Raw genomic sequence first — 27,100 nt, 5'->3', positions numbered from 1 at the left:
CCACACTCCATGTGTGCTTTCCCACGTTAGGTAATCCTGACTTTACTTTCCAATGGGAAGATGCGCTGTCAGGCATTATCCCAACTTCCGTGATAAACGCATAGAAGTGGAATTCTCGCCCAGGTTGAGTGAGGCATCTCTAACAAAACAGGGTTTTTTTTCATTCTGGGTTTCAGGAATTTCAATGGTAGCAACAACTTTGACCCAAACTCTCACTCTGTCTATCAGGTGCTGTCAGTTCTGACTTCTGTCACCAGGGCTGCGAGTCGTAACCCAGGGTACACTCAGCTGAAATCAGAAGCCGTTTGGTCTGTGTATTTCTCTACATTTCTAACCCCCTGTAACTGCCCATCCAGCCAGCTTTTCCTCTTCATCCATCCAGACATAATTTTGGTTACTTTCAGTTGCCAGACGTTACTTCAGATTACTTTGTCATGTGTTTTTTTTTTTTTTTTTTTTTTTTTTTTTTTGCGGTACGCGGGCCTCTCACCGTTGTGGCCTCTCCCGTTGTGGAGCACAGGCTCCGGACGCGCAGGCTCAGCGGCCATGGCTCACGGGCCTAGCCGCTCCGCGGCATGTAGGATCTTCCCGGACCGGGGCACGAACCCGTGTCCCCTGAATCAGCAGGCGGACTCTCAACCACTGCACCGCCAGGGAAGCCCATGTATTTTCTTTTAAGCCAAATAAATCTCCTCTGGCCCTTGCAGCCACACTCTGCATTGAAAGGCAGAGTTCGCTGATTTGACCCACTTACCCTCATCCGTCAAAGACACTCACACGTACATTAGCCGAATCATAGCATCTGGCAGCTCCGGGAAGGAAAAGAAGCAAAAGATCTTCAAGGAGACTCTTCTGAAATGGGATTCTCTAAACTCACAGAGCCCCAGGGGAATTCTGGTAGAAGGGTTAGCATTCTCCCTTGATGTGTCGTCAAGGATCACTATGGTACTAGGCCAAGGAATGAAGAAATGGGACAGAAAGCTCGTGTTTCCTATACAGAAAGACGCATGTCTGCTTGTGACTAATAACTCTGGAAAGCAGTGTGGCCTGAGAATGGCTTACGGTTGTGGGAAAACTATCCCATGTTCCCTGCCAAGGTCACTGGCGGGGTGGGCTGGGCCAGCTGCCATATAATTTAGACTTGCAGAAGGAACTCATCTAGTGTGCCACCTGCCCTGAACTACTCTAAATTTAGTTGATTTTTTTTCCCGCCCCGTCGGCAGCCATTGCTGGCTTTCGCCTATCTCTCCGGCCTTTTATTGATTCCTAATCTTCTTCCCCAAGCCAAACAGCAGGCACTCTTGAGGCCAAGTCTCCTTTCTCATGGAGGGAGAACTGTAAGTGGAATCATTTCAAGGCCCAAGAGAACAATAAGAAAAGCCATTTCTCCCTCTCTGTCCCCTCACACCCCGACCCCAATACAGTCTGCATGTGGAGGAGGGGGGGCCGTGCGAGTGAACTGGAACAACAGGCTCCGCTGGCTCCATGATCTCCTTTCTTAGTTCTGAATATTAATGATTCTGGCACACACAGGAGAGAGTGGAAAACTTTCAGAAGCCACTATCCAGATATCTGGGCAAGAGTATCTGAGGCTCCTGTCGTTTTGTAGCACCGTGGGCTGGAGGTTAAGTTGCATTGTGCTGTCTGAGCTGGAGGAGGTTGGGGGTAAGCTGGAGAGAAAGCACGTTGGCCTGGTGTTTAGAGCGTCCCTGTTACCTAGGAAGCAGCAATCCTCCCTCTTCATAAATGACACGTAAGTGACCCCCAAGGGCTTTTTTTCTCTGTGTGGACATTTCAAACACCCGGGAAAATTCAAAGCATGTAATTTGTAGGTTCGTGCAGAGGGGGTTTTGATCCTCAGCCTTGCAGAGCACCAACCCTTTCACCATATATTTGCTTTTACTGCATCTCCTCATCCTGAATTGTGTTCTGTGTCACCAATTTCTCATCCGCAAATATGTCATTAGTTAAGAGTGTCTGTACTCGTAAGACTCTGCTGGAACTAAGCTCTCTCCTCCTCCTCCACTTACCGGCTTTTACAGCTGTGTCCTTGTCCCTTCGAGGGGACAGACTCGAACACCTTTGCATCCCCAGCCCCTAGACGAGCATCTGCTGCTCGGTGCTTAATAATTGTTGAAGGAATTAACAGGTGCTGCCTTGTCCCCTTGACCTTCTGTCTTAGGATTCTAGAGATTTCTTTATCTCTAAAGAAGTAGAGGGTAGGGTAGAATCCCGAGTCTAGTCGACTTCTGCGTCCCTCAAAGCGCAGTGCTTTGCAAGTAGTAGGTGCTCGGTTATGGGTTTAGGAATCTGTGGAACAAATACTTTACCCAGTTTAAGTCTCTCCCGGGCAAACTCCCACTTGCTGGCATCGTAAGGGAGCCGTTCGCACTGCTCATCCAGGGGAACTTCATCTGGGTCCACGATAATCGATAGGTAGTCAGTTTTCATCTCGGAAGAAGACTGAGAAGTAGATCTCAACGTCACCAAGAAGGAAACAACTTTAAAAACCCGGATATTCAAGAGACCACACTTGGCAATGTCGCGTGCTATTTTGGTTCGTAGGGTTGAAACCACGTGGTGGGGAACAGGAAGGACCCTCTGCATACCCACAGACACATCCCACGTGAGCGTGCAATTTTCATCCAGCAACCCCTTACTATTCCCACAATGCATTTCTGCGGCACCCGCTCCACCGTCCTGTCTCAGACCAGATGCGCTCAGATCCCGCTGTGATCCCATTGCTTGTTCTTAAACAAGCAATAGTCCTCTGAAAAAAATGCAAGGCATTTTAATAAAATCATTCCAAACTGTGGCTAAAAATAACTTTCCATGACCATTCTCCACATGCAGGAGTACACACGACAGATGAGTCAACAGCGGGCTCCACGACTGGGCTTTTCTACATTTGCGAGAAAGGCCAGAGGTGGCAAAGTAAACCCCGGATCCCTGGGATGGTTGAGAGGCACATTTCACGTGAAGTGTTTAAATATACTCAGAAGGCCTGGCCCCCCAGTTGCTGCAGCAACCTGAGAAGACTATAGTGAGATGAGTACAAGACTTTCCTGGAGGAGTTTAAGAAAAAGGGCTCTGAGCTCAGCACTTCACGAACACTGAAAAGTCAGCACTTCTGAAATAAAGGAATCCACCAACAAGTAGGCTACACAAGTTTCCTGGTGACCAAAATTTTGTGAGTCCCTGTTCAGATGTATTGGATTCATCCAAACGGTTCCGTTTGAATTAGAGTTATTTATATTAAAATTCATGTACAATGCAAACTTGTTCAATATATTGCAAGTTCACATTTACCACACATTACTGTGACTCAGACGCAGGAAAAAGAGAAAAAGAAAAATGTACAAAAAGGAAAAAAAGATTTATCCTCAATAAGAAGTAGAAGTTGATTATTTCAAAGGCCAAGGGGTGAGACTTACACACAGTCACATTCCAAGTTCTGTTGGCCACTGGTCAAATAAATAAGGTGGCCTCTACCTTCTAGTGCTTGTTTTATCTTGGTAATGCAAATTAAGCCCAGAAAACACCCTTTATTTCAGATCATACGTAACTGGTTTTACATTTAGTGTCTTAGGTTCACATTAATGGGTGATGCCCCGTTAATATTAATTCATTGTAGAATTGACGGCATTTCTGTGGGCAGGACAGACGGGAAGTATGTTTGCCTATATATGCTAGGTTTTGATAACTCTTGCCTAGAAGTTACGTACACTTCATTTAAATGAGTTTCAGGCCCTTCCTTTCAGTGCACTTCCCTAAACAGGATCAGAGTTCAGTAGAGAAGATGAACCTCTCCATCCACCCGATTTCACACCAGCCCACATTCTTCGGCCCTGACTCACCCCGTTCTGGGCTGTCACAGCTCACCTCATCCATCACTTGCAATCTGTCTCTTTCTCACAAAAATTATCACTAAAATGTGTGACAGATAGCTCAAGGCAGGAAGATTTGCCTGCCACGAAGAGTGGAAAATGGAGAAAGATAGGGGGCACGTTCGTCACGAACTGCGATTGCCAGCGGTGTTAGACGGGAGGGCCCCAGCCTGTCAGACGCTCGTGCGAGGCTGTGCGGCTGGAGAGGAATGTAAGTTCCTACGCCAGGGTGCTGGGTGTTCATTAGTGCTCACTGCTGGAAGAGGTTTCATGACTCAAGCCTTCAGCGTCTGCTGTAGCCACGGCCATGAGAAACGGTCTCCAGTCTTCCAAGAGCACAGGAAGAGCTAGAGCCCAGCCAGGGACAGCCTGGGTCCTGCAGGAGGTGAGGGAAGGTGGGCAGGGGTGATGGAGGCAAGGCAGCAGGCCATGAAGGCGGTCTTCCCACACGGCACCTGTGGAATCTGCGCTTCATCTCAATAAGGCGGATGAGAGGAAACGCCCAACAAGCCTTCAGGAAGGGCTTTGAGACGAGTATGAAGTAGAATCTTGGTTGACAAATGTTTATTCCTTCAATTGACATGAACACCGAGCAGCCACTAGGTGCTTGGCGTGGAAATCGCACCGCCAGGCGCTTCAGAGTCCAGGCTCTGAATGTGACGGCCTGGATTGGAATCGGACCAGCATATAACCTTGGGGAAGGTGCTTAACCTTTTTAAGGCTAGTTTTCTTGTCTGTAAAAGAGTGATGGTAATGGTACTTATCTCATAGGGTTGCTGTGAATATCAAATGAAATAGTCCACCTAAAGCAAGTACGGCCTGGAGTATAGGAGGTATGGATAAACGTTAGCTTTAGTTGTAACACTGGCCTATGCAGGGTGAGGATAAAAAGAGAAAATACAGGGCTTCCCTGGTGGTGCAGTGGTTAAGAATCTGCCTGCCAAGGCAGGGGACACGGGTTTGAGCCCTAGTCCGGGAGGATCCCACGTGCTGCGGAGCAACTAAGCCCACACGCCACAACTACTGAAGCCCGTGCACCTGGAGCCTGTGCTCCGCAACAAGAGAAGCCACCGCAATGAGAAGCACGCACATCGCAACGAAGAGCCAACGCAGCCAAAAATAAATTTATAAAAAAAAACGAGAGAAAATCCAGCCCTTATCAGTGAGGATTTACTCTGAGGTTGGAGGAATTGTCTAGAAATAATTCCTGACACCTTGCTCCCCCTCACCTCCTACAACCAATTACTTCTCGAATTCTATAGGCATCCGGTTACTGGCATCCGATTATGATACTTTCTTGCTCTCATCCTTTTTTTTTTTTTTTTTTTTTTTTTGCGGTACGTGGGTCTCTCACTGTTGTGGCCTCTCCCGTTGCGGAGCACAGGCTCTGGACGCGCAGGCTCAGCGGCCATGGCTCACGGTCCCAGCCGCTCTGTGGCATGTGGGATCTTCCCGGACCCAGGCACGAACCCGTGTCCCCTGCATCGGCAGGCAGACTCTCAACCACTGAGCCACCAGGGAAGCCCTCTCATCCTTTTATTGACATTAAAATTTCCTAAATTTTTAGAAATACAAAGGACCTCTTCAATTTAGTCCCAGTTTGCCTTTCCAGTTTTATTTCCACTAGGTTCCTCTATGCAAGGTAACCAGACTCCTTCCCTAACCTGGGGAGTGGGCAGGAGTTCAGGTGGGATGTGTCTTTCTGCTGCTTTTCTTCCAGCCACAGCCTTCAAAGTCTGTCTCTAAGCTGGGCTTTCTCTGAAGTTTTTCTCCCCCTCTTGTCCTTTGAACTCTGTAGTCTTTGTACCTCCCTTACAGATTTGGCAAGTTTTGCTTTTGTTAGCTCTGTTTCCCTATATGATGTACCTCCCCTTTCAAAACCCCATTGTTTAACTTTCCTTTCCTTCGAAAGCAGTGGCCTTCATTGTCACGTCTCAAAGCCAATCACTCAATACAACAAAAGCCTGATGTTACTTACTCACCGTGGAGGAGGGCTGCCATCCCACATACCGACACTGTAAAGTACACCTTCCTGGTTCTGAATAGCAAGTCTAAGGTCAAACAACCTGGGTCAAAACTCAGCTCTGATTCTAACTCGCTTAGTGACTTTGGGCAAGTTACTTTACCTTTCCAAGCCTCAGTTTCCCTCTCTATTAAATGGGAATAATAATATATTTACATCTTTGTGTTTTTTAAAGGATTAACTGAGATACAACATAACGAACGTCCCACAAGGGGCCACAGAGACCTGGCACATTAATAAGGGCTAATAGGGACTTCCCTGGTGGTCCAGTGGTTGGGACTCCACACTTCCACTGAGGGGGGCACAGGTTCAATCCCTGGTCAGGGAACTAGGACCCCACATGCCCTGTGGTACAGCCAAAAAAAAAAAAGCTTTCTAATAAGGGCTAAGACATCTCTAGAAATTGAGGAAGCCTCCTTGTTACCTTCCAAGTCCTGTTGATTTTATCTCCCAAATATCTCTTGACTCTAATCATTTAGACTAAGCGACCATCATTTCTTTTTTTTTTTTTAGTTAAATTATTTATTTATTTTTGGCTGCGTTGGGTCTTTGTTCCTGCGGGCGGGCTTTCTCTAGTTGTGGCGAGCTGCGGCTACTCTTTGTTGAGGTGTGCGTGCTTCTCATCGTGGTGGCTTCTCTTGTTGCGGAGCACGGGCTCTAGGCATGCGGGCTTCCGTAGTTGTGGCACGTGGGCTCAGCAGTTGTGGCATGTGGGCTTCAGCAGTTGTGGCTCACGGGCTTAGTTACTCCGTGGCACGTGGGATCTTCCCGGACCAGGGCTAGAACCCATGTCCCCTGCCTTGGCAGGTGGATTCTTAACCACTGCGCCACCAGGGAAGTCCCTCTCTCTCTCTCTTTTTTTTTTTTTAATATTTATTTATTTGGTTGCACTGGGTCCTTAGTTGCAGCTCGCGGGCTCCTTAGTTGCAGCATGAGGGATCTAATTCCCTGACCAGGTTTCGAACCTGGACCCCCTGCATCGGGAGTGTGGAAGTCTTAACCACTGTGCCACCAGGGAAGTCCCATGACCATCATTTCTGACTTGGACTACCAAGGTCTTCTGCTAGGTTCTTCTCTATTCACTCTTGCCCACTCTGGTCCTTTCTCCTCATACAGCTGAAATCATCTTTCCAGACACAGATCTCTCACCCTTACAATCACCCACCTTTGCTTAACCTCACCCCTTCAAGGCTTCCTCTCACTTCTAAAACACAGGGGGAGTTTCTTCCCGCAGCTTACAGGGCCCTGCCTGGGCAGCCACCGCAGCCTCTCCTCTCCTTTCCTGCGCCCCCTTGTCTCTCATCCCCACCTCTTCCCCGGGTCAGTCTCTCCTCTTCACTGGGTCCCCTCTGCTTGCTCCAGCCCCAGACGTGTGCTGTCTCTCTGACTGCAGACTTCCCCTCCCTTATGTGTTGTTTAGTCGGCTTGGTAGCATTTGCTCTGCACTGTTGTCAGAGGTCCCTACACAGGGTCTGGCACTCTGCCCCAAGCAGGCACACGGGAGATATTTGGGCCATGAATGAGTGAGTAAGGGTTGGCTCTTTCCCCCATTAAACTTCAGAGAAGCAAACTGTGCTCCAGGCCTAATGATAGGAATCTGATGTCCTGAATTCCACCCTGAGCCTCACACTCTGAAGAACTCAGTTTTATCACGGGGCTCGAAGAGTGTGGGACGGCAGAGCTGAGACAGAGCTGCGCCTTTATTTTGCTTTTTCCCTTTTGGTTCTTGGCAGAGAGAGAGGTTAAGAACATGAACGCTTCCCAGGTCTCATGTTGAATTTAACTGAAAGACTTTATATCAAAAATGTCGCTTCTGTGTCTGGGAAATAGTCATCTGTTCATTGCTCTAGCTTTTGTTCTGAACACCCCACGTTAGGGTTGAGATACTTTTTTTTTTTTTTGGCCGTGCGGCACGCAGGATCTTAGTTCCCCGACCAGGGATCGAACCCGCGCCCCCTACAGTGAAAGTGCGGAGTCTTAACCGCTGGACCACAGGGAAATCCCAAGAGACGTTTTAATGATGCATTTGCCGTGTTCACCAGGTCAGAGGGAGGAAGAGGGTCTGCCATCTGTTCAGGGCCTGCTCTGGACATCAGGCAGGCATTCTGGTTGGGGGGGGGGGGAACCGTGCATGATGTCACTACACCAACGGCGCTGCTAGGCATTTGGGCAGATGATGCAAAAAGAAGCATAGCATTTCATCTGAAATGGTCTTACCCTTTTCAGTTTTCGGATAAAGAGAGTTAACAGGAGCCAGAAGAGGGTTGCAGCCACACAGGTACATGTCAGAGTGATCAGCTCCAGATTAGACTTGTCTGAGGTTCCTGGAGAGATAAAAACACCAAGAGGGCGTTAGACAGCCACTCGCAAACTCCGGGTCTGTGATTTGACAGAAGAAGGTCGGTGACCTGGAATGCTTCATCACAGAGTGCAATCGGCTGACTGGAGCAGGAATCCGGTTCCAGGACAGAGCCTCTTACCTTCTCGGTCCGGCAGGGTCTGTGCTATTATCATCATAAACTTACGTGGAAACGAAAAGGCTTTCCAGAAATTTTGCTGTCGAGTTTGCAAACAGTCCCAGAAATAGAGGAGAAATTAACAATGGGAAAAAACACTGAAGCAGGAACAAAACCTCATTACAGCGCTAAATCTGGACTATATGAGATCTCCCTAATGGGTTTTAGAGGAAATTCTAAAGAAAAAGAAAAAAAAAAAAAGACATAAGAAGTGTCCCTGGGGACTCACAAAATTCTTCAAAGTGGGTTTTAAAAATAAAAATACAACCCCAGGACTGTTACAATTGCCTGCTCACTCCTTTTGGAGCGGCCAGGCCAGCGCTCCGCAGTCCCGCTGTTCACGTCTGGGGCTTCTCAACAGGCGGCCTACAGGGCCAAGCTCAGCAGAGGTACCAGCTAGAGCCAGTTCTTCCCAATCACCTTATTTCCCAGAATCACACAGACCCAAAGCCGAGCACTGTTTCTCCATGACCAAAAAGAAAAGACCCCACGTATCCAAGAGAAGCTTCCAGAGAGGATGATCTCTGGGATTTGTAAAGGAAGGCTCCAGTGGGCCAGAACTGTGGTTCCCTGCTTCTTGATTCCAGTGGACACTTTCCCAGGAACTCTAAAGTGATGTTCCTTTCTTTGAACTTCATTAAAAGGAGACAGAGTCTTAGTATTAAGTTAGGCCAAGATCAAGTGAAACGTATTCCTTTTAGAAATGGTGAGGGATTTCCCTGGCAGTCCAGTGGTTAGGACTCCACGCTTCCACTGCACGGGGCGGGGATTCGATCCCTGGTCGGGGAACGAAGATCCTGCGTGCCGCGCCGCCCGGCCACAAGAAGAGAAAGAACTGGTGATGTGGTTGATGATACTTTGTGCAGAATCCTCACACATGCCCGATGAACAGGGGCAAGGATATCCCCATTTCATGCATGACAGTTGTATCTGGTGGGCTCTTTGTTTTAACTCAACGAAGACGTGTTGAGTCCTGCCCCAGGCAAGGAGATGGGAAGGTGAATAAGGGAAAGCTACTGTCACTCCCCAGGAGCTCACTCACAACCTAACCAGGAGACTTAAGGCAAATACAGAGAAACTAGGTACAGAGAGTTTGGAGATGAGGGACTCTAACGCCTTTTGGGAGAGGTGACATGTGAAATGGATTCTGACCTACAGGGATGAAGGCAGGGGAGGGCATTATAGGCAGAGGGAAGGGTATGTGTGAAGGCCCAGAATTGGGAAACAATAGGGCACTGACGGAGTATAATGCAGGGTGCGGACGGGACCAGACCACAGAGAACTGAGCATTCCTGTGGTTTCAACTCAGTGCTGTGGGCAGCCAGTGAAGGTTCTCTGCCCTCAACAGTAGCAAATACACAAGCTAAAACCGAGGCCGCTTCCCTCTTCCCTCTTCTCCGTTCAGCCACCACATACCTGCACTTCCTGTGGCCATTATCCTCACCACGGCTAGAGGGGAATCTGGCTTCTTCTCTCTTTTCAGCCCATCCCCAAGTCCTGCTTATTCTGCTTCCATGGCTCATGAAATTGTCACGCCCTGTCCTACCGCGTGATCACCACCTAAGTCCCCCTGAATGACCGCATCAGCTTCCTAACCAGCCTTGAGTCCCCAGTCTCTCCTCCGCTCCAGCCCGTGTCATCTTGCCAAATCATGGATTCCATCCTGGGGCTCCTTAAATTCCACCGTTGCTGCCCACCCTCAGCCCCGTCAGGATAGAAAGCCCAAGCCCTTAGGTCCTTTCTGCCCAACCTTGCCTGTTTCTTCAGCCTCATCTCCTGCTGCCCTCCCACGTGCGCTACATCAAAATACTTGTAGTTTCGTAAATAGACCAGCCCTTCTGCACCTCTGTGCTTTGGCCTTCGCCCTTTCTCTACCGGGATGTAGGCTTCCCAGGGCTGAGGTCACACCTTATTCATCTTGCTATCCCCACTCACCGAACTGGGTGAATAAGCGGATAAATCATACTTTGCTTTGTCTCCAGAGAGTTTCACGAAGCTTTCAAAGGGTTCCGGGCCAAATTCCCTTTCACGTATATTCATCTGCTAAACACACGGAACATCACCTGTGTCCCAGGCTCTGCTCTGAGTGCTGGTGTACGGTGGTAAGTGAAAGGGCACGGAATGGAGCTCACGGTCTGGTGTTCAGGTATGAACTGACGGGTGTGTTCTACTGCGTGAAGCAGTGGAACGGAGGTCCTCTCGTTCACTGCTGCATCTCTGGTGTGGAGAAGAGTGCCTAGCACGTAGCAGGTAGGCATCCTGAAAGTGCTGGGTGAGTGAGTGAGTGCATGAATTTGGATTCATTCGCTGCTGTGGCATCTTGCCGTCACTTTTCCCCTGAATCTCCTGAGACTGAGAAGTTTCAATGACCACCTTTCCTCTCAGTACGTCCTCTTGATGGGAAAACCGTAAGCGCAAGTTTATGAGTTTGGATTTCCTCCCCCGCAGTAAGAGGTTTAACGTTGCCTTGCTGTATGCACACATGCACGCACGCACGCGCACACTTCTTTGCTTATGCTGCAAATGCGTTTCGTGGAACCGAAAAACGGATTGGGACCTACTCCAGGGCACAGTGGCCTTGGGCTCCTGGAGATGCTGAGAGCATCTTAAGACACGGCTCTGTCTGCATAAAGCCTCCGCAGAGGCCTCCTGCACGGAATGCCCTGGGAGAGACCCCCTCTCGTTGTGGGAACTTTCCCACTGCATTCCCCGGGGCAGGAAGTTGACCCCCCGAAGTAATTCCACGGTCCTTACTCTGGCAGAATTCCCTGCAGTGGGAGCAAATGTGTTTGTGTGCACTTAGGCATTTAAGGAATCATCTCATTAAAAACATCTTCAAGATGAACGTTAATCAGAAGGGAAAGGTCTATTTCATGTTCTATTACGGCTGACTGAGAACTAAACTCATTCTGTAAGATGTAGTATCTAGGCTCTACCTCTATCTTGTCTGATAACTTGATCTCCATCTTTATTTGGAAAGTAACTATTAGGATAGTCTGCTATAGATTAATTTAAATCAGAGCGTCTCTTCCCATCCAGCTCTTGGATGTGTTTTCAGAGGTCAGACATCTACACGCTGGCCGGACTTACACCCAACTTCACCTGGCTGGTGTCAGCTGGTGAACTCGGTGCATGAAATAGCCCAGCTGCAGATGGCCCGCGAAGGAGGCCAGTGGAACGTGGGTGGGATTTGACAATACTAGGAGTTAGCACTGGATCTCAGGGACGTCCCTCCCGTCTGATGTGTGTGAGAGACCAGCACCAGGACATGGTACAAGGGTATCCTTTTTTTTTTTTGCGGTACGCGGGCCTCTCACTGTTGTGGCCTCTCCCGTTGCGGAGCAACAGGCTCCGGACGCGCAGGCTCAGAGGCCATGGCTCACGGGCACAGCCACTCTGTGGCATGTGGGATCTTCCCGGACCGGGGCACGAACCCGTGTCCCCTGCATTGGCAGGCGGACTCTCAACCACTGCGCCACCAGGGAAGCCCTACAAGGGTATCTTTATACGGGATAATGACAAGAAGGTGGCTGTTTCGAAAAGGTCAGGTATTTGTACCTCTTATTTCAGGGTGCTGACCTCACTGCCCAGAACATTCCATGTCAGTTACCCTCCCAGGCTTCATCCCATCCCTGCTGGGATAGGAAGGGCAGGTGCCAGACAGAGGAAGGGCTGATTTCTGAAGATGGTAACCCTTGTCTACAGTCTGTACAGCTGGGCGGTGTCTTGCCGTCCTGCCCTGGGCCTTTCTGCTAGTGATGGCAGCTCTGTCTGCATGGGGCCCGGGCTGTGCGATGTGGCAGCAGCACACCAGCCCTGACATGTGGCTCTGAGGGGTACCAGACTGCTTGAGTCAACAGGCAACAGAATCAGGCAGCTCAGCTCGTGCAGTATAACTGGGCGGTGCCTCCCAAGAAGTTGGGGAAACTCCCCAAGCAAAAGACCAGGGTCCCTGGCCCCAGGGCCTTCCTTAACTGCAGAAAAGGAAGTCTTTATGTGACCCTACAAGCAGCTATGTCTGAGGCCAAGGACTCTGTGCCCCAGCTTCCTCCTCCCTAAGATGTGTGACAAGAGCACCCCACCTTACGGGGAGATGGTTAAAGCCAGTGTGAGCTGTTACTCTGAAGGCCTCCCCCCAACGCCCGCCTTTTCCTTTTTTTCCCTTCTATTACTTTCTGGACTTCAAGTGCAAGATCGTTTTCTTCATCCAAACACATCTCATATAACACAATTTGTCTTTTCTTTCTAAAACGAATCAGACTTTGACCCAAGTACTGATCATTTTCTACGAACAACTGCGTTACTTTCCCTGAGAAACTGGCCTGACGCTGCAGCCTGGCTTAGGAGTTATTCTCTGGTTCTGGCATTGTTTTAATTTGAGGTAACTGTTTATGTGGGTTTACTGCCCACGAAGCTATTAGGACACAGAGAGGAGGGTGTGTTTCTTGTTCATTTTGCGTCTTGAGCACTGGCCTAGTGAAAGTCTCAATAAATATATATGGATGAAAAGAAAATCAGTGCACCTAGACCTGGCCTCCCCTGTGAGCAAGTCAAGCAGGGCTACCTCCTTTGATTTAAAATCCAGTAACCAGTAATCCAGTTAACCTTATTATGTAAGTCTCTAAGGTTGACTGGACATTGAAATTGGCCTTCATACTATTTACGAAGCTTTACAGGAATCTACATAGATCCGTGTACAGCCATCAACTTGGAATTCTTCTTAAGGACAGTGATTGGAGGCATACTCTATTCGGATTAAATCTGAAGTACCTTTCAAGAGTAATTTTAAGTAAAGATACTTAAAATCGCTATCCTGTCAGTTCTGTAATACATTTTTATCACAGGAGGTTAAATCCTTAGGTCAAAGAGGAATTTTGTGGTCCAGAACACCATTTGTGTGACTTACTGGCTAAGTCTAGAAAAACTATAATACAGAAGGTTTTGTTGAAATGGAATTTGGTTTGTCATATTAACAAATGATAGTGTTAGTGAATACTGAAGAAGTTTTTATCATATGCCAGATAGGGTGTTCAATGTGTTAATCCTTGCAACAACCCTATAAGGTTGGTATGCCATTATTCGCACCCATTTTGCAGATGAGCAAACTGAGGCTCCAGGAGGGAAGCCATTTGTCCAAGGTTGCACGGCTCACGAGCAGGGACGCACCTGGCTTCAGAGTGGGGCCTCTTCCCCACCAGGCTGAGAGGCAGGAGAGCAGAGTGGTTAAACAGGGATCCAGTTCTCTCAGCACTGCCTCTTCCGAGCTCTGTAACCCTGGACAGGGTCCTAACCCTCTCGGGGCCTCGGATTCTCACTTGTAAGGAGGAAAAAAAACCCTCATTGGATTGAAGGAGACTAATGCATGTTATGTGCTTAAAACAGTGGACCACACGGTCAACAAGCATTAAGATGTTGTAATCGAATTCCATCACCATTTTTTGCATTCTTGATCAAGGCCAACTTTATGTCATTGCTTGGGTTTAATTACAAAGGCACGCACATCCCGCCCCCAGCCCTCCCGTGTGAAATTAGTGAGCTGCCTGCTCAGAGGTCGGTCTCTCTCTGTTCTCTCCTGGGGAAACCCTTCTGAACTGCCAACCCATGAGAGGAGTGACATCAGTCACCAACATCTTCGTGTCAATTAGTTTATCACATCCTCCCTAGTGCCAGGAGAGCCAGGGGGAGAGAAGTGGGGGCACGCAGGCTTTAGGAAGAGAGGAGCTAAGGTAGGGGCAGTCAGAGATCAGAGGAGGCTCAGAAAGGAGAGATGCAAACTCAAGGCTGGCCAAGCGTGATGAAAAGAGGCTGGATACCCAAGACAAGTCCCTTTTGAGCTTTTCTTACCCTTTACTCTTGGGACTTTGTTAAAGATGTTAAAGAACATAGTGTATCCTTCCTGCCATGCGAGTCCTTTCCCGAAACGTGTTAATGTGCGATTATTGTGGCACAAAATTTACAAATCACACCTGTGGTACCATTCGAAGTATTCAGAGTGCCCTGAGGCAGTCCTGTGCTTTCCAGGATTCCTGCCTCCAGCAGCCTTCCTCAAAAAAATGTTCAAAATGGTAACTATTCTTCAAGTTGTTTTCTCCTGTGTGATTATAAATGCTATTATAATGCTTTGCTATTATTTCAATAGCAAAGCCTAAATCTGCTAGAGGAATATGTGTATATATATACACACACACACACACATATAGTGGTTATTACTAATAATGGCAAAGTATAGTTTATTTTAAATCCTTGGATGAAAATGTGCCCCCGTTGCACTGTAACAGTCCCGTGGAGTTCCACGGGCTATGGCGTGCTATGTTAATTTCAGAAATTATTTTGGTTAGCTACAGTTTTGTTGCTGTTGTTTTTAATATTAGAACTTCCCCTCTGAGCACTCCATGTGAGCTCCTGAGCAGTCCAAACCAAACAAGACCTGTGATTATTTAAAGAAGCCACTTTGATTCCCCAGTCCGCTCATCCTTTTCAGATACAAAAATAACACATTGTTTTATCTATGAGTATAAGAATCCTTTTTCAAAGGAAATAAAAAGAGCAGACAGTTTCCTTCCTGGCTAATTTGTGAACCTCTTTAAATATGTTAAACATAGCCACAGACACAACTTATTTCCCTGGTTTCACTTCCTAAACTCAACCTGACAAGATAGGTCAGTGTGGAGGGTCTATACTGCATATATGAGGAAATCAAGTCTAAAGCTTTTTCACTTTTTTCTATAAATTTATTTATTTATTTTTGTCTGTGCAGGGTCTTCGTTGCTGCGCGCTAGCTCTCTCTAGTTGTGGTGCGCGGGCGCTACTCTTCGTTGTGGTGTGCGGGCTTCTCATTGCCGTGCTTGTGGAGCACGGGCTCTAGGCGCGCGGGCTTCGGTAGTTGCGGAGCACGGGCTCTAGAGCGCAGGCTCAGTAGTTGTGGAGCACGGGCTCTAGAGCGCAGGCTCAGTAGTTGTGGCGCACGGGCTTAGTTGCTCCGTGGCATGTGGGATCTTCCCAGACCAGGGCTTGAACCCGTGTCCCCGGCATTGGCAGGCGGATCCTTAACCACTGCACCACCAGGGAAGCCCAAGTCTAAAGCTTGATTCACCTAATTCACAGCCACCAGAGTGAGAAGAATAAATGATTTAGACTCCAGAAGCAAGAGTCTCATTTCAGTGATGAGATCACTAGGCAGGTACTGCCTTTAACCGTTCTGAACAGCGTCCAAGGATGAAATTTTTATTCAATGAGCCCAGAGTACTTCTGTTCAAGATACTGCATCTCATTCACAAGACGCACATACTGTCAACTTTCAGAAATTCCTCCTATTCAAAATTATACCTTTATGTGGAGCTGAAACCTGCCTCTTTGAAATTTTACCACCATCTCCCTTCCTTGGTTCTGGTTATCTTTTCTGGTGAGTCAAAGAATGAGGCCAACATCTCCTCTGTCTGAAAGCTCTTTAAATATTTGAAGAAAACAATCCTGTCCTCCCCAAGTGGACTCATTTTTAGACTAAACATCCTCATTTCCTCGCACTGTTTTATCATTACCGTATTAGGATATGCCTTCGTTTGTTTATGCTTCTCTTAGAAATAGGTACAGATATTTCATGTGTGGCTTGATGATGGCTGATCAGGTAATTTCTCAGCTAACCACAGTTTTTCAGCAGAGAGGCTGGATACCGCCATCACTCTGAGAGCAGAGAAAGAGTTACAAAAGAGAGCAAAGGAGGAGACGGCAGAAAAACTATAAAAAGCAGACACAAGAACTCAAAACAGGGCTGTTGGGGGCAATAATGGGTGAAAAGAAGGAGTCATATATATAGTGTCTGCAGCTACCTTGCAGATTAGACCGTTTCTCTAAGTGATATTGAAGATTAATGCCCCGTGAGGAAAAAGATCATGAATCCAAAGTACCAATTCCTCGGGGTCGGGGAGGGAGGGATTGGGCGTTTGGGATCAGCAGATGCAAACTATTATATAGAGGATGGATAATCAACAAAGTCCTACTGCATAGCACAGGGAACTATATTCAATATCCTGTGAGAAAGCAAAATGGACAAGAATATGAAAAAGAATGTATATGTATAACTGAACCACTTTGCTGTACGGTAGGATTAACACAACATCGTAAATCAACTATACTTCAGTAAGATAAATTTAAAAACAAAAGTACCAATTCCTCAGAAAATTCAATGGACCAGCCAATAGGAAATGGTTAGAATTGTTGAGATTCTGTCATTGCCAAGGGAGCTATCAGTGTGGGAGGTCCCGAGCTGCCACTTAACTCGCTGTCTTCTTTCCTGCCCCATCCACTTGGCCAATCCAACATCCCGCAAGGCCTCCTTCAGAGGTCAAGTCACTCGCCATATCGTTTCTGGCCTCTAGGAAGTCCTTTAGCCTTTATCAGCGGCACTGTGCAGTCTGTTCTATACAAACTAGGGTTTCTGTGTTACCCACAGGAGGAGCTCAAAATGTTCATTGATCTGGTTCTAACGGTTTCATGTTCCCCTTAATCGCCTTCCAACTAGGTTTTCAAAGCACAGAGAGGTTAGGGATCGTGACTTGCACGTCCATATCCTGCAGCGTCCTGGGCAGATATATAAGTGGTTGACTTAATTTAATTTGGCTTCTCTCGAATGCCCTCAACAATATAGTGATGTGTTTCTCTTTTCAGACATTCACTGGTGGGTTTCTAAAGAGATTAATCCAACGAACATTTCTCGAGTCTCTGCACCAGGAGAGAGAATAATGCGCGATGATGAGCATTGTATTCAAGGTCCATGTCAAGTGCTGTGGGAGCACGGGGTTCAGGGGGCATGGTGGTGAGACACGAGAGATGAGGTGTAGAGAAAGTGACCCAAGAGCGAAAGTGAATTTTAAAAGATGAGTAGGATTACTATATATAAAACAGGTAAACAGCAAGGACCTGCTGTAGAGCACAGGGAACTCTACTCAATATCTTGTAATAACCTATAATGGAAAAGAATCTGAAAAAGAATATGTATAATGTATAACTGAATCACTTTGCTGCACACTTAAAACTACCACAATGTAAATTAACTGTACTTCAGGAAAAAAGATAAAAAAGTAAAAGGTGGGAGTAGGATTGTCTGGGGGAGAACAAGTTGGGAAGGAAGGCTGTTCAGACAAAGGGAAAACGACGTGTAAAGGGCAGAGGACCAGGGGGAGTGCGGTGTGTTCCGGTTTAGTCCAGGTGGGGGGCCTGGGGCGTGTGAGCGGATGAGAGCTGAGGCTGGAGGAGAAGCGTGTGCAGGACCGAGTGTGCTGGGGTGAGGATGATGGTAACCACGAACCGCCGCAAGATTTCCTTCAGAAATTCTTACATATTCTGAAGTCTACTGGGGAACATTTGCAAACAGGCTACTGAAGAAATTCCATCTCTTCATGTAAAACCTCAGCGAGCCATAGATGTGTACACATCTGAGAGGCGCCAATTCGAAGACTTTACGGTGCTATAAATGTTATGTTTTCTGGGATGATTTCTGGCTTTGGAGAATTGAAATTGAGGTCTAATCTCTGTTCTAAATGGAAGCCACATGGCCAGAGTCCACGGTCGGATTAGGTCCCTTTAGGTTTTGCTGCTCAACAAAACTGTCTGAGGAAGCCCTTGGAATATTTTTCTTCCACGTGGTCTGTTTATCACGTGTTGCTTCTCTCAGAGTATTTTGCAGCCTACTTCGTGTTAAAAAACCAGTTTACGAAAACGGCGGGAAGAGCCAGCCTACGTGTAACTGGTGGGAACTGGAAAAAGAATGGATAATTTCCAGTGTGTGGGTGTTTTTCTCTCTACACCCATCTTCTGCTTTCTTGGAGTTCTTTCTCACAGGTGTGGCCACTCTGGTCATTCTCTGTGCGTCAGTGTCATGGCTCTGGCAGCAGCTGGCTCTCCTGTCTTCCAGGAACTACTGTCCCCCCACAGAGACTGTGTTCCGACGGTGGCCTGTGTCCTCACCTTCAGCCTCGCCGGGAGGGGGACCAGCCAGGCCTTCCCAGCGGGACGGGGAGGGGAAAAGGAGGTCAGGGAAAGGAACAGACTGGAGGGGCAGTGGGACGCTGGGAGGTGGAAAGTTCAACAAACAGGGAAATAGGTGTCTGAGCAGCTTCTCGCGCTCTCTGGAGCAGTTGTTTACCTTGCACGGTGAGGTATGCCGAACTCTCCGCGGACCCCTTCTGGTTGGTGGCTTTGCAGTGATAGACACCTTCATCCTCTTCCGTGACTCTTTCAATAAACAGCGTGCTGCTTCCTGGTCCTAAAATAATTCCTGGGGAGCGAGAGATGTTTAGATGAGTGAGCCTGGATGACAAAACAAAACAGCCACTTCTGTAACGCAACCCTCTTCCTATCATTATGCCTCCAGACGAGGAAGTACAGGCTCTGGTTCACCTGGGCCAGGGCTGCGTATTTGTTTTCTCTCCTCCAGGCTTTTTCGTAGTACCTTCTATAGCTCTGAGCCCCTACTTGGGAGACGCAGATCTGACCCAGGCCAGAAAGAAATGAGATGGGGCTACCGCCCCCAACTTGAAAGAGCACATATCAAGGAGGTAGCATATCTAATAATAATAATAACTACCATTTCCTCAATGCCCGCCGTGTGTCAGGCACGACCGACACCCCATTCCTATCTCGACAACCACCCTGTAAGGGGTTATCGTCTCCACCTTTCAAACGTGGACACTGAAGTTTGGGGAGGTTAAGGGACTCAACCGAGAGCGTGCAGTTTGATGGAAAGCACATTCGTGGCTCAGTGGTCAAAGCCAATCCCATTTCGTTGGTCACAGTGGTAAAGAGCTTGGGCTGGGCTTTAATCGAGGCCTCCCCAGCACAGCTCTGTCACTTTAGGCCAGTTACTTCACCTGTCTGTTTCAGTTTCCTCAGTCTTACAATGACAGTGAAAGCAGTTCCTACTCAATCAACGGGAAAACGAATAGCAACTGCCCAGCACGTAGTAGGTGCTCAGTAAATGCAGGTGTAAGTATTACTGTGGAGCCGGTGCGAGGGAAGGAGCTTCCAGACCCAGTCGCTTCAATAGCAAGTACTGCCCCTTGTATTTGAGCACTGACTGTACTTTAGCCTGTGGCAGAGACTTGGGGGGGTAGGGAGGGGAGGCTAAGACACCGTGTCTGTCGAGGAGGGAAAATCAACTCATACCAAACACAACATACATACATACATACATACATACATACATTCTCTCTCTCTCTCTCTCTCTCTCTCTCTCTCTCTCTCTCTCTCTCTCTCTGTCTCTCTCTCTCTCTGTCTCTCCCCCCACCCTCTCCCACTCTCTCTCTCTCTCTCTCTCTCTCCCTCCCCACACCCTCTCCCTCCCTTCCTCCCTTCCTCCCTTCCTCCCTCTCTCTCTCTCTCTGTCTCTCTGTCTCTCTGTCTCTCTCTCTCTCCCTCCCCACCCCTCGACACACACACACACACACCAGCAAACAGAAAATGTTTGATGCGTGAGAATACATACATGTAGCACAGCAGACCCAATCAAATGTAAAGTGTGGCCGGGGAGGAGCTCAATAAGAATAGGCCACTCAGGGAAGGCGTCATGGAGTATATGGGCCTTGAGTTGAGGTCAGGTTATCAGAGGTGATGGGAGAAGGGGGGCCACTGAGAAAAGGCAAGACCCTGAAATGAACACGCACCAAGTGCTTGTTCCGGGATAAATTGAACCCGACCAGACCAGAGGCTGTATTTTGTTCGTTGAAATAGTTTGTATTCTCCTGATTATGAAAACTGTATCTGATATAGAAAACTTGAGAAATACTGGAGAGCATAAAGAAAATCTGAAAAGACAAACAAACCTACAATCTCACCCCCGGTCAGTTCTCCTTTAGTCTTTTTAAAGTGGCCTTTTTTACACAGCTTGTTCATTGACATAATGACTATTTTTGAGGGCCACCGTGTACTGGACACTAGTCTAGATGCTGGAGATACGGTAATAGCAAGGCAAATGAGTCCTTGGCTGCAAAGGGCTTAAATTAGAGTTTGGGAGAAGTACCAGTAAAGAATGTCACTTCAAGTAGCCATAACGTTTGTGAGGGAAATAGACCTGCTTAAGGAGGTCACACGTTAAGGAAGGTGAAGAAGCTACCTTAGATGGGGTGTTCTGAGGAGGCTCTGAGCATGTGATGTTTTGAGCAGAGACCCGGGAGGTGGGCAGGGGTGAGCAGGTGAGGACCTGGAAAAGGGCATTCTAGGCACAGGGAGTAAAAATATAAAGCCCGTGGGGCAGGAAGGAGCTTGTTTAGGGAAAGATACAGTGGCTTTGTCCAGGGGTGACTGTGTTTGTTGGAAGTGGTAGGGATTGGTGGCGCTGGGGAAGTTTTTGAAGGTTTGCTTACGGGTTAGCATGTGGTACATGAAAAAGAGAAATAAGAGTCTGGCTTCAGGGTTGATAGTTTGAACAGCTGGGAGGGTGGTGGTACCTTTCCTGGGGTGGGGAGCAGGTTTGAGGGAGAAAAATCAAGAGTTCTGTTCTGTTTCGTGAGGTTTCATTGGGGGCCCAGGGAGGAGGTCGGGGTTAGAGCTGGCTGCAGGGACTCAACATTCGGGAGGCATGGAAAGCCAGGGGAATGGAAACAAAGCTCATGGGAAGTGAGTCCGGAGAGAGATGACAGCTGGCCTGAAGGCTGAGCCCCGGGAAATCAGAGAAAGAGGAAGCAGCAGGGATTGAGGAGGAGTAGCCCGGGAGGTTGCAAGAAAACCAGGAGAGCGTGATTCCTAGGACCAAGGAGAGAGCTCATGATGGAGAAGAGCGACGAGCTGCGTTCGGTGCAGCTGTGAGACTACGAAGAAGGGAGATCACAGACCACTGTGTTTGGCAATGAGCCGTTTCAGTGACATCTGGGAACAGAAGCATGATGACTGTCACTTAGAGACAGGAGGTGATGGAGGAGAGGTGGTTAGGGGGTTACTGTCAGGAGGGTAGCTGGAGACGAGCACGAGGTCAAGGAATGAATTCGTTTTAGAAATGTGAAACTTTACAGCATGTTTACGTGCTGATAGGAATAATCTGAGGTGGGGGGGAGAGAGAGAGAGAGAGAGAGAGAACGAACAGAAGGAACAGTACCAGGAGTGGATTCTTAAGAAGTGAGAGGGGATGGAACTCAGTGGCTGAACTGGCCTTGGATAGGAGTCTAACAGGAAGAATGGCAGAGCGTAAAGGGACATAGACTGGACAGTTTGGTGATACATTTTCTTAATAAACGAGGTACTTATCTGTTGAAACTGAGCAGGAGGTGATTTTGGAGGTTTGAAGCGAGAGAAGAAGGTGTGAAATAGTGTGCTGGGAGAGAGGAAACAAGTCCAGTAGTGAAATGTTGGTAAGATTTCTCCTAATGCTTATACAAATTTAAATACTGACCCCAGCCCCCCAATATCATAGCATAAGTTATTCCCCATGTCCTTACATGCTTTGAATATAGTCATCATATGCATGTACCCTAACGCTTGGTGTTAGGTTATATCTAATTCTCATAACTATAAATAATAGTGCAATGACATCTTTACGCATAAAGATTTTTCTGAATTTCAGATTATTTCCTTAGGAGAGATTTCCAGAAACAGATCTATTAGGTCAAAAGCTCTTGATTCATATAACCACACTGCCCTCCAAAAAGATAACACCAGTCAAAGCTTCTACCAGCAGAGGATAAGAGACTATTTCATCACTTTCCTCCCAGTAGCATCTAAAAAATAGAAAACACAAAACTTTGTTGATTTGATAGAGTAAAATGATGGTTGTCTTAATTTGTATCTTTTCGGAACATTCTTTCATGTGTTTCGTAGCCATTTTTATTTTCAAAGCACCTGTTTTGAGTAGTTGACTGGAAAAGGTGAGTTCAGATTAAGGAGAGCTTTGAAATCCTGGCTGAGGAGTTTCCATTCAATGGAGAAGGAAAGAGAGGATCACAAAGATTTTTGAGGGAAATGACCTAATGAGAGCAATGTTTAAGGAAGTTTAGTCTAGAAGGAGAATGCAGGATGGACTGGAATGAGGAAAAAGTGGTATCTGGAAGTCCAGCTCAGCAGTGGTAATTCAGGCAAGGAGTGATGAGGCTCTAAGTGTGGATGGTGGGAAAGGAAGTGGAGGGGGGAGAGATGGAAACAGACACTTTGTAGAAACAAGCCACAGAAATCGGTGCTTTATTGGATCCAGGAATAGACAGAGACGAGTCCAGGATGGTTCTGGAAAAAACATGAGAGCTCTGCCCTGTAACCTTGGCTAGATCATTTAATCCCTGTGGGGCGGTTTCCCCATCTGTAAAACAAACAAAAAACCCCTGCTTTATCTCTTTCACGGTATTGCTATGAGGATCAACAAAAATAATTTCAGTGAAAGCTTTGAAAAGTGCAAGATATGGTGTAAGTGGCGCTCCCAGAAAGTGAAAGTGTGGCTGGAGAGTGGGTGATCGGGGCACTGAACGTTTGGAAGAGCAGCGATCTGGCTACCCACAGTGGTCTCCACTGCAGCTGACCTGAGCCTCAACCAAGTCTCTATCACTCAGATCCCAAATTAAGGCTAACGTGCATGATCAAATAAAGTCAGAGGACTTGGATTTCACCCAAGGAGACAGATGTGTAATTGCAGAGGTGAGAGGATGGTGCCAGGGACGCTGATGAGCTGACATCATCTGGCTCAGTTCCCTCTTCCCATCACGTGGAGGAGAGATGGGGTGAGAAAGTGTCCAAAATCAACAAGCACAGCTCTTCTTTCTGACTTGGCCTCACTCTGCACAGCAACAAAGGCACAGACCTGGATACGTCATCATCAGACCCCTGAGAAACCTCGTCACGCTTCTCTCATTCTCTACTCTCGCTACTTATTTCCCTTCTCACATAAACAGGCCAGTTAATCCCCTTATTATTTTTCCCCATTCATCAAATCTTCTGCCCATACTTAAACTTGGGGAGACAACCATAGTTCTTTTTTTTTTTTTAAGTCTTTATTGAATTTGTTACAATATCGCTTCTGTTTTATGTTTTGGTTTTTTGGCCGGGAGGCACGTGGGATCTTAACTCCCCGACCAGAGATCAAACCCACATCCCCTGCATTGGAAGGTGAAGTCTTAACTACTGGACCATCAGGGAAGTCCGTCCCCTAGTTTCTTTAATGCCTTAACCTGTTGCTACCTTGATGCAACCTGTTCACTATGATACAGGCTCTGGTCTACCAGTGGAGCTCACCTATTAAGGAGGGCTCTCTTTTTAGTTTTGAATTTTTTCATTGTAATTTCAAAGATTTTAAGAGTGCAGAAAAAATATAACCCATGTGGCTCACCAATAAGAGAGCCAGATGTCAGCATTTTGCCATATTTGCTTTAGACCCTTCTTTTTTTTGAAGTGTTAATTTAATTTTAAAATTTTTATTGGCGTATAGTTGATTTACAGTGTTGTGTTAGTTTCTGCTGTACGGCAAAATGATTCAGTTATACATATATCCACTCTTTTGAAGATTCTTTTCCCATATAGGTCATTACAGAGTATTGCGTAGAGTTCCCTGTGCTACACAGTAGCTTCTTATTAGTTATCTATTTTCTACATACTAGTGTGTCTATGTCAATCCCAGTCTCCCAATTTATCCCTCCCCCCTTTCCCCGTTGGTAACCATAAGTTTGTTTTCTACATCTGTGACTCTTACTGTTTTGTAAATAAGTTCATTTGTACCATTTTTTTTAGATTCCTCATAAGCGATATCATATGATGTTTGTCTGACTGACTTCACTCAGTATGACAATCTCTAGGTCCATCCACGTTGCTGCAAAAATTTATAGATACCTTCCCCCTTCTCCTCCCTCTCTCCAAAGCTACCACTATCCTAAAGTTGGTGCACCTCATTCTCATGTTTTTGTACTTTGTCTACATATTGATGGATGTGTATCTCTATAGAATATATAATATTGTTTTGTGGGTTTTAAAATTCCAAATAAATTGTGTCATGGTACATATCCTTTTTTAACTTGGATTTTTTAAAAAATAAATATTAAAACACTATTCAACAGTGTTTTAATATTTATCCTTGTTGATACATGTAGATGGAGTTCACTTCACTGACATGTAATATTCCACTATATTAAAAAGCCACAGATTTTTTTTTTAATCCACTTCTCTCCTATACGGTAGTTAGGTAGTTTCCACTTTTTTTTGATGTTACAAAGAAGGCCACAATGCACATCTGATACAGCTCTGTGTACCTTGTTATGCAATATCTCCTTGTACTGGGTTATAGGATATACCCATTTTGAACTCTACCAAGTATTACAAAATTGTCTTCCAAAATATACCAATTTACACTTTAACCAGCAATGAGTAAGGGCTCCCCTTTCCCATTACTCACCAGTATTTGGTGTTATCAGGTGTTTTAACTGATGGCAAAATTTTGGGTGTGAAGTGACATCCCTGATTACTAGTAGGTGGAACATCTTTTTCCATTTTGGTTGGCCATTCAGGCTTCTTTTCCTGTGAATTGCCTGTTCTGTGTCCTTTGCACATTTTCCTATTAGCCTATTTGTTTTGTTCTCAATGATTTTAGGGTTCTTTATATGTTTTGGATCCTGAGCCCTTGTTAAATATGTTACAAGTCTTCCCCATTTATGAACCGTCTTTGAAACTTTGTTTATGGTGATTTTTTTTTTTTTTTTTTTTCTGTACGCGGGCCTCTCACTGTTGTGGCCTCTCCCGTTGCGGAGCACAGGCTCCGGACGCGCAGGCCCAGTGGCCATGGCTCACGGGCCCAGCCGCTCCGCGGCATGTGGGATCTTCCCGGACCGGGGCACGAACCCGCGTCCCCTGCATCGGCAGGCGGACTCTCAACCACTGCGCCACCAGGGAAGCCCCTATGGTGAATTTTTAATACAAAAGATTTTAGAATCTTAATGCAGTCAAATTTATCAATCTTTCTATTATCCTTTGTGCTTTTTGTTACTTGTTAAAGAAATATTTCCTATTCTGATATCATAAACTATTCATTCCCCTTATATACTTTCTTCCCCAAAAAATCTGATGAAAGAATTTTGCCTTTTCTCACTTAGGTGTTTAATACATCTAGATTTTCTTTTGGAGAAGGGTATGTTTATCGTGTGAGGTAAGAATCTAACTTTTAGGGCTTCCCTGGTGGCGCAGTGGTTGAGAGTCCGCCTGCCGATGCAAGGGACACAGGTTTGTGCCCCGGTCCGCGAGGATCCCACATGCCGCGGAGCGGCTGGGCCCGTGAGCCATGGCCGCTGAGCCTGCGCGTCCGGAGCCTGTGCTCCGCAATGGGATAGGCCACAACAGTGACGGGCCCGCATACCACAAAAAAAAAAAAAAGAATCTAACTTTTACTGTATAAATAGCCAATTATGCCAGCTTCACTTATGGAATAATCTGTTCTTCTCCCACTGAGTTTTGGTGGCAGCTCTGTCAGATACTCAGGGTCCATATATTTGTGGTTCTGTTTTTAGGCTCGCTATTTGTTCACAATGACCTATTTATCTGTCCCACATGAGTTAAACCATGATTAACTTAAGTTATGATTGCTTGATAACACATCCTGATATTTGGTATGAGATGATTGATCCCTTTTTCAAAAGTGTCTTGGACCTTTACACTTCAATATGGATTTCAGGTTTAGCTTGTCAAATTCTGTAAAAAGCACTGTTGGAATGTTGATGGGAATTCCACTGAATTTATGTAATAATTTGGGGGAAATTGTCCTATTTATTTTTAGGTCGAAACATGAAATTGTCAGTATTTTGACCTATAAAATGGCTCAAACATGGTTCAACTTGATAATAAATATTCCCATCTAAGAATACCAAATATCTTTGCATTACTTAGGTCATCTTTTATGTCATTGGATAGCTTTAGGATTTTCTGTTTAAATATGTTGTTCTTCAGTTATATTTATTCCTTGATAACGTTGTAATTTTTGTTATTATGCAGAATGGCATTGGGTTCTTTTTTTTTAAACATCTTTATTGGAGTATAATTGCTTTACAATGGTGTGTTAGTTTCTGCTGTATAACAAAGTGAATCAGCTATACATATACGTATATCCCCATATCGTATTGGGTTCTTTGAAGAGTCACTTTATCTGAATTTCATCTTTCCCCTTTGGGTGTCAGTTATTAGAACAAGTAGAACTCATAAACGTGACGCTCTGCTTTGTGTTGCTGAGGTAATTTAATTGTAGGCCTGCTTCCTTCCAGAAGGATCACCTAAATAATTTCCAACCACAAAAATCATGACAATTCCTATGGAAACTTACAATTTATCATGATCAAAACTCTTCTTCACCCATCAAAGTCCAACTCAAATGACATTTCCTCCCTGAAGCCTCCCTTGATTACCTCAGTGAGAGGTGCTAATTTGTATCTGATGGAATTTTATGCCCTTCATGTTGCATATTTTTGAATCGACTTTGTACCTATTATGTGTAAGTTTTTCAAAGGTAAGGACTTAAGTTTTCCTCATTTCCCTTTTCTTTAGAATATACCAAAATGTCTGGCTCATGGTAGGGAATGAGTGTTACGTTTAGGAAAAAAAAAGTAATTTTTGTTACGATAGTCTTGGCTCACCAACTAAATGATAAATGTTTTGAAGTTGGCATATGATAAGTTTTCAATAAATGGTAGCTATGATGATGATGTATACAGTTCTAGGTACACAGTAAGTAATCA

The 27,100-nt window shown here is 46.2% G+C and overlaps 1 protein-coding gene across 1 annotated transcript in view; it reads right to left on the bottom strand.

The window, feature by feature from the left end:
- Window positions 1-27,100, bottom strand: part of FLT1 (fms related receptor tyrosine kinase 1) — a 172,824-nt gene that overhangs the window by 32,153 nt on the left and 113,571 nt on the right. The window contains exons 15-17 of the mRNA XM_067713588.1: window positions 18,568-18,699; window positions 8,128-8,234; window positions 2,331-2,463 (exon numbers count right to left, since the gene is read on the bottom strand). Of these exons, the coding sequence (XP_067569689.1) occupies window positions 2,331-2,463; window positions 8,128-8,234; window positions 18,568-18,699 (372 nt within the window). The remainder of the gene's footprint in view (window positions 1-2,330; window positions 2,464-8,127; window positions 8,235-18,567; window positions 18,700-27,100) is intronic.

This window comes from Pseudorca crassidens, chromosome 18 (genome assembly GCF_039906515.1).
Source record: "Pseudorca crassidens isolate mPseCra1 chromosome 18, mPseCra1.hap1, whole genome shotgun sequence".
NCBI lineage: Eukaryota > Metazoa > Chordata > Mammalia > Artiodactyla > Delphinidae > Pseudorca > Pseudorca crassidens.
Note: the sequence above shows the minus strand (reverse complement) of the source record. Positions and strands in the feature narration are given on the sequence as shown.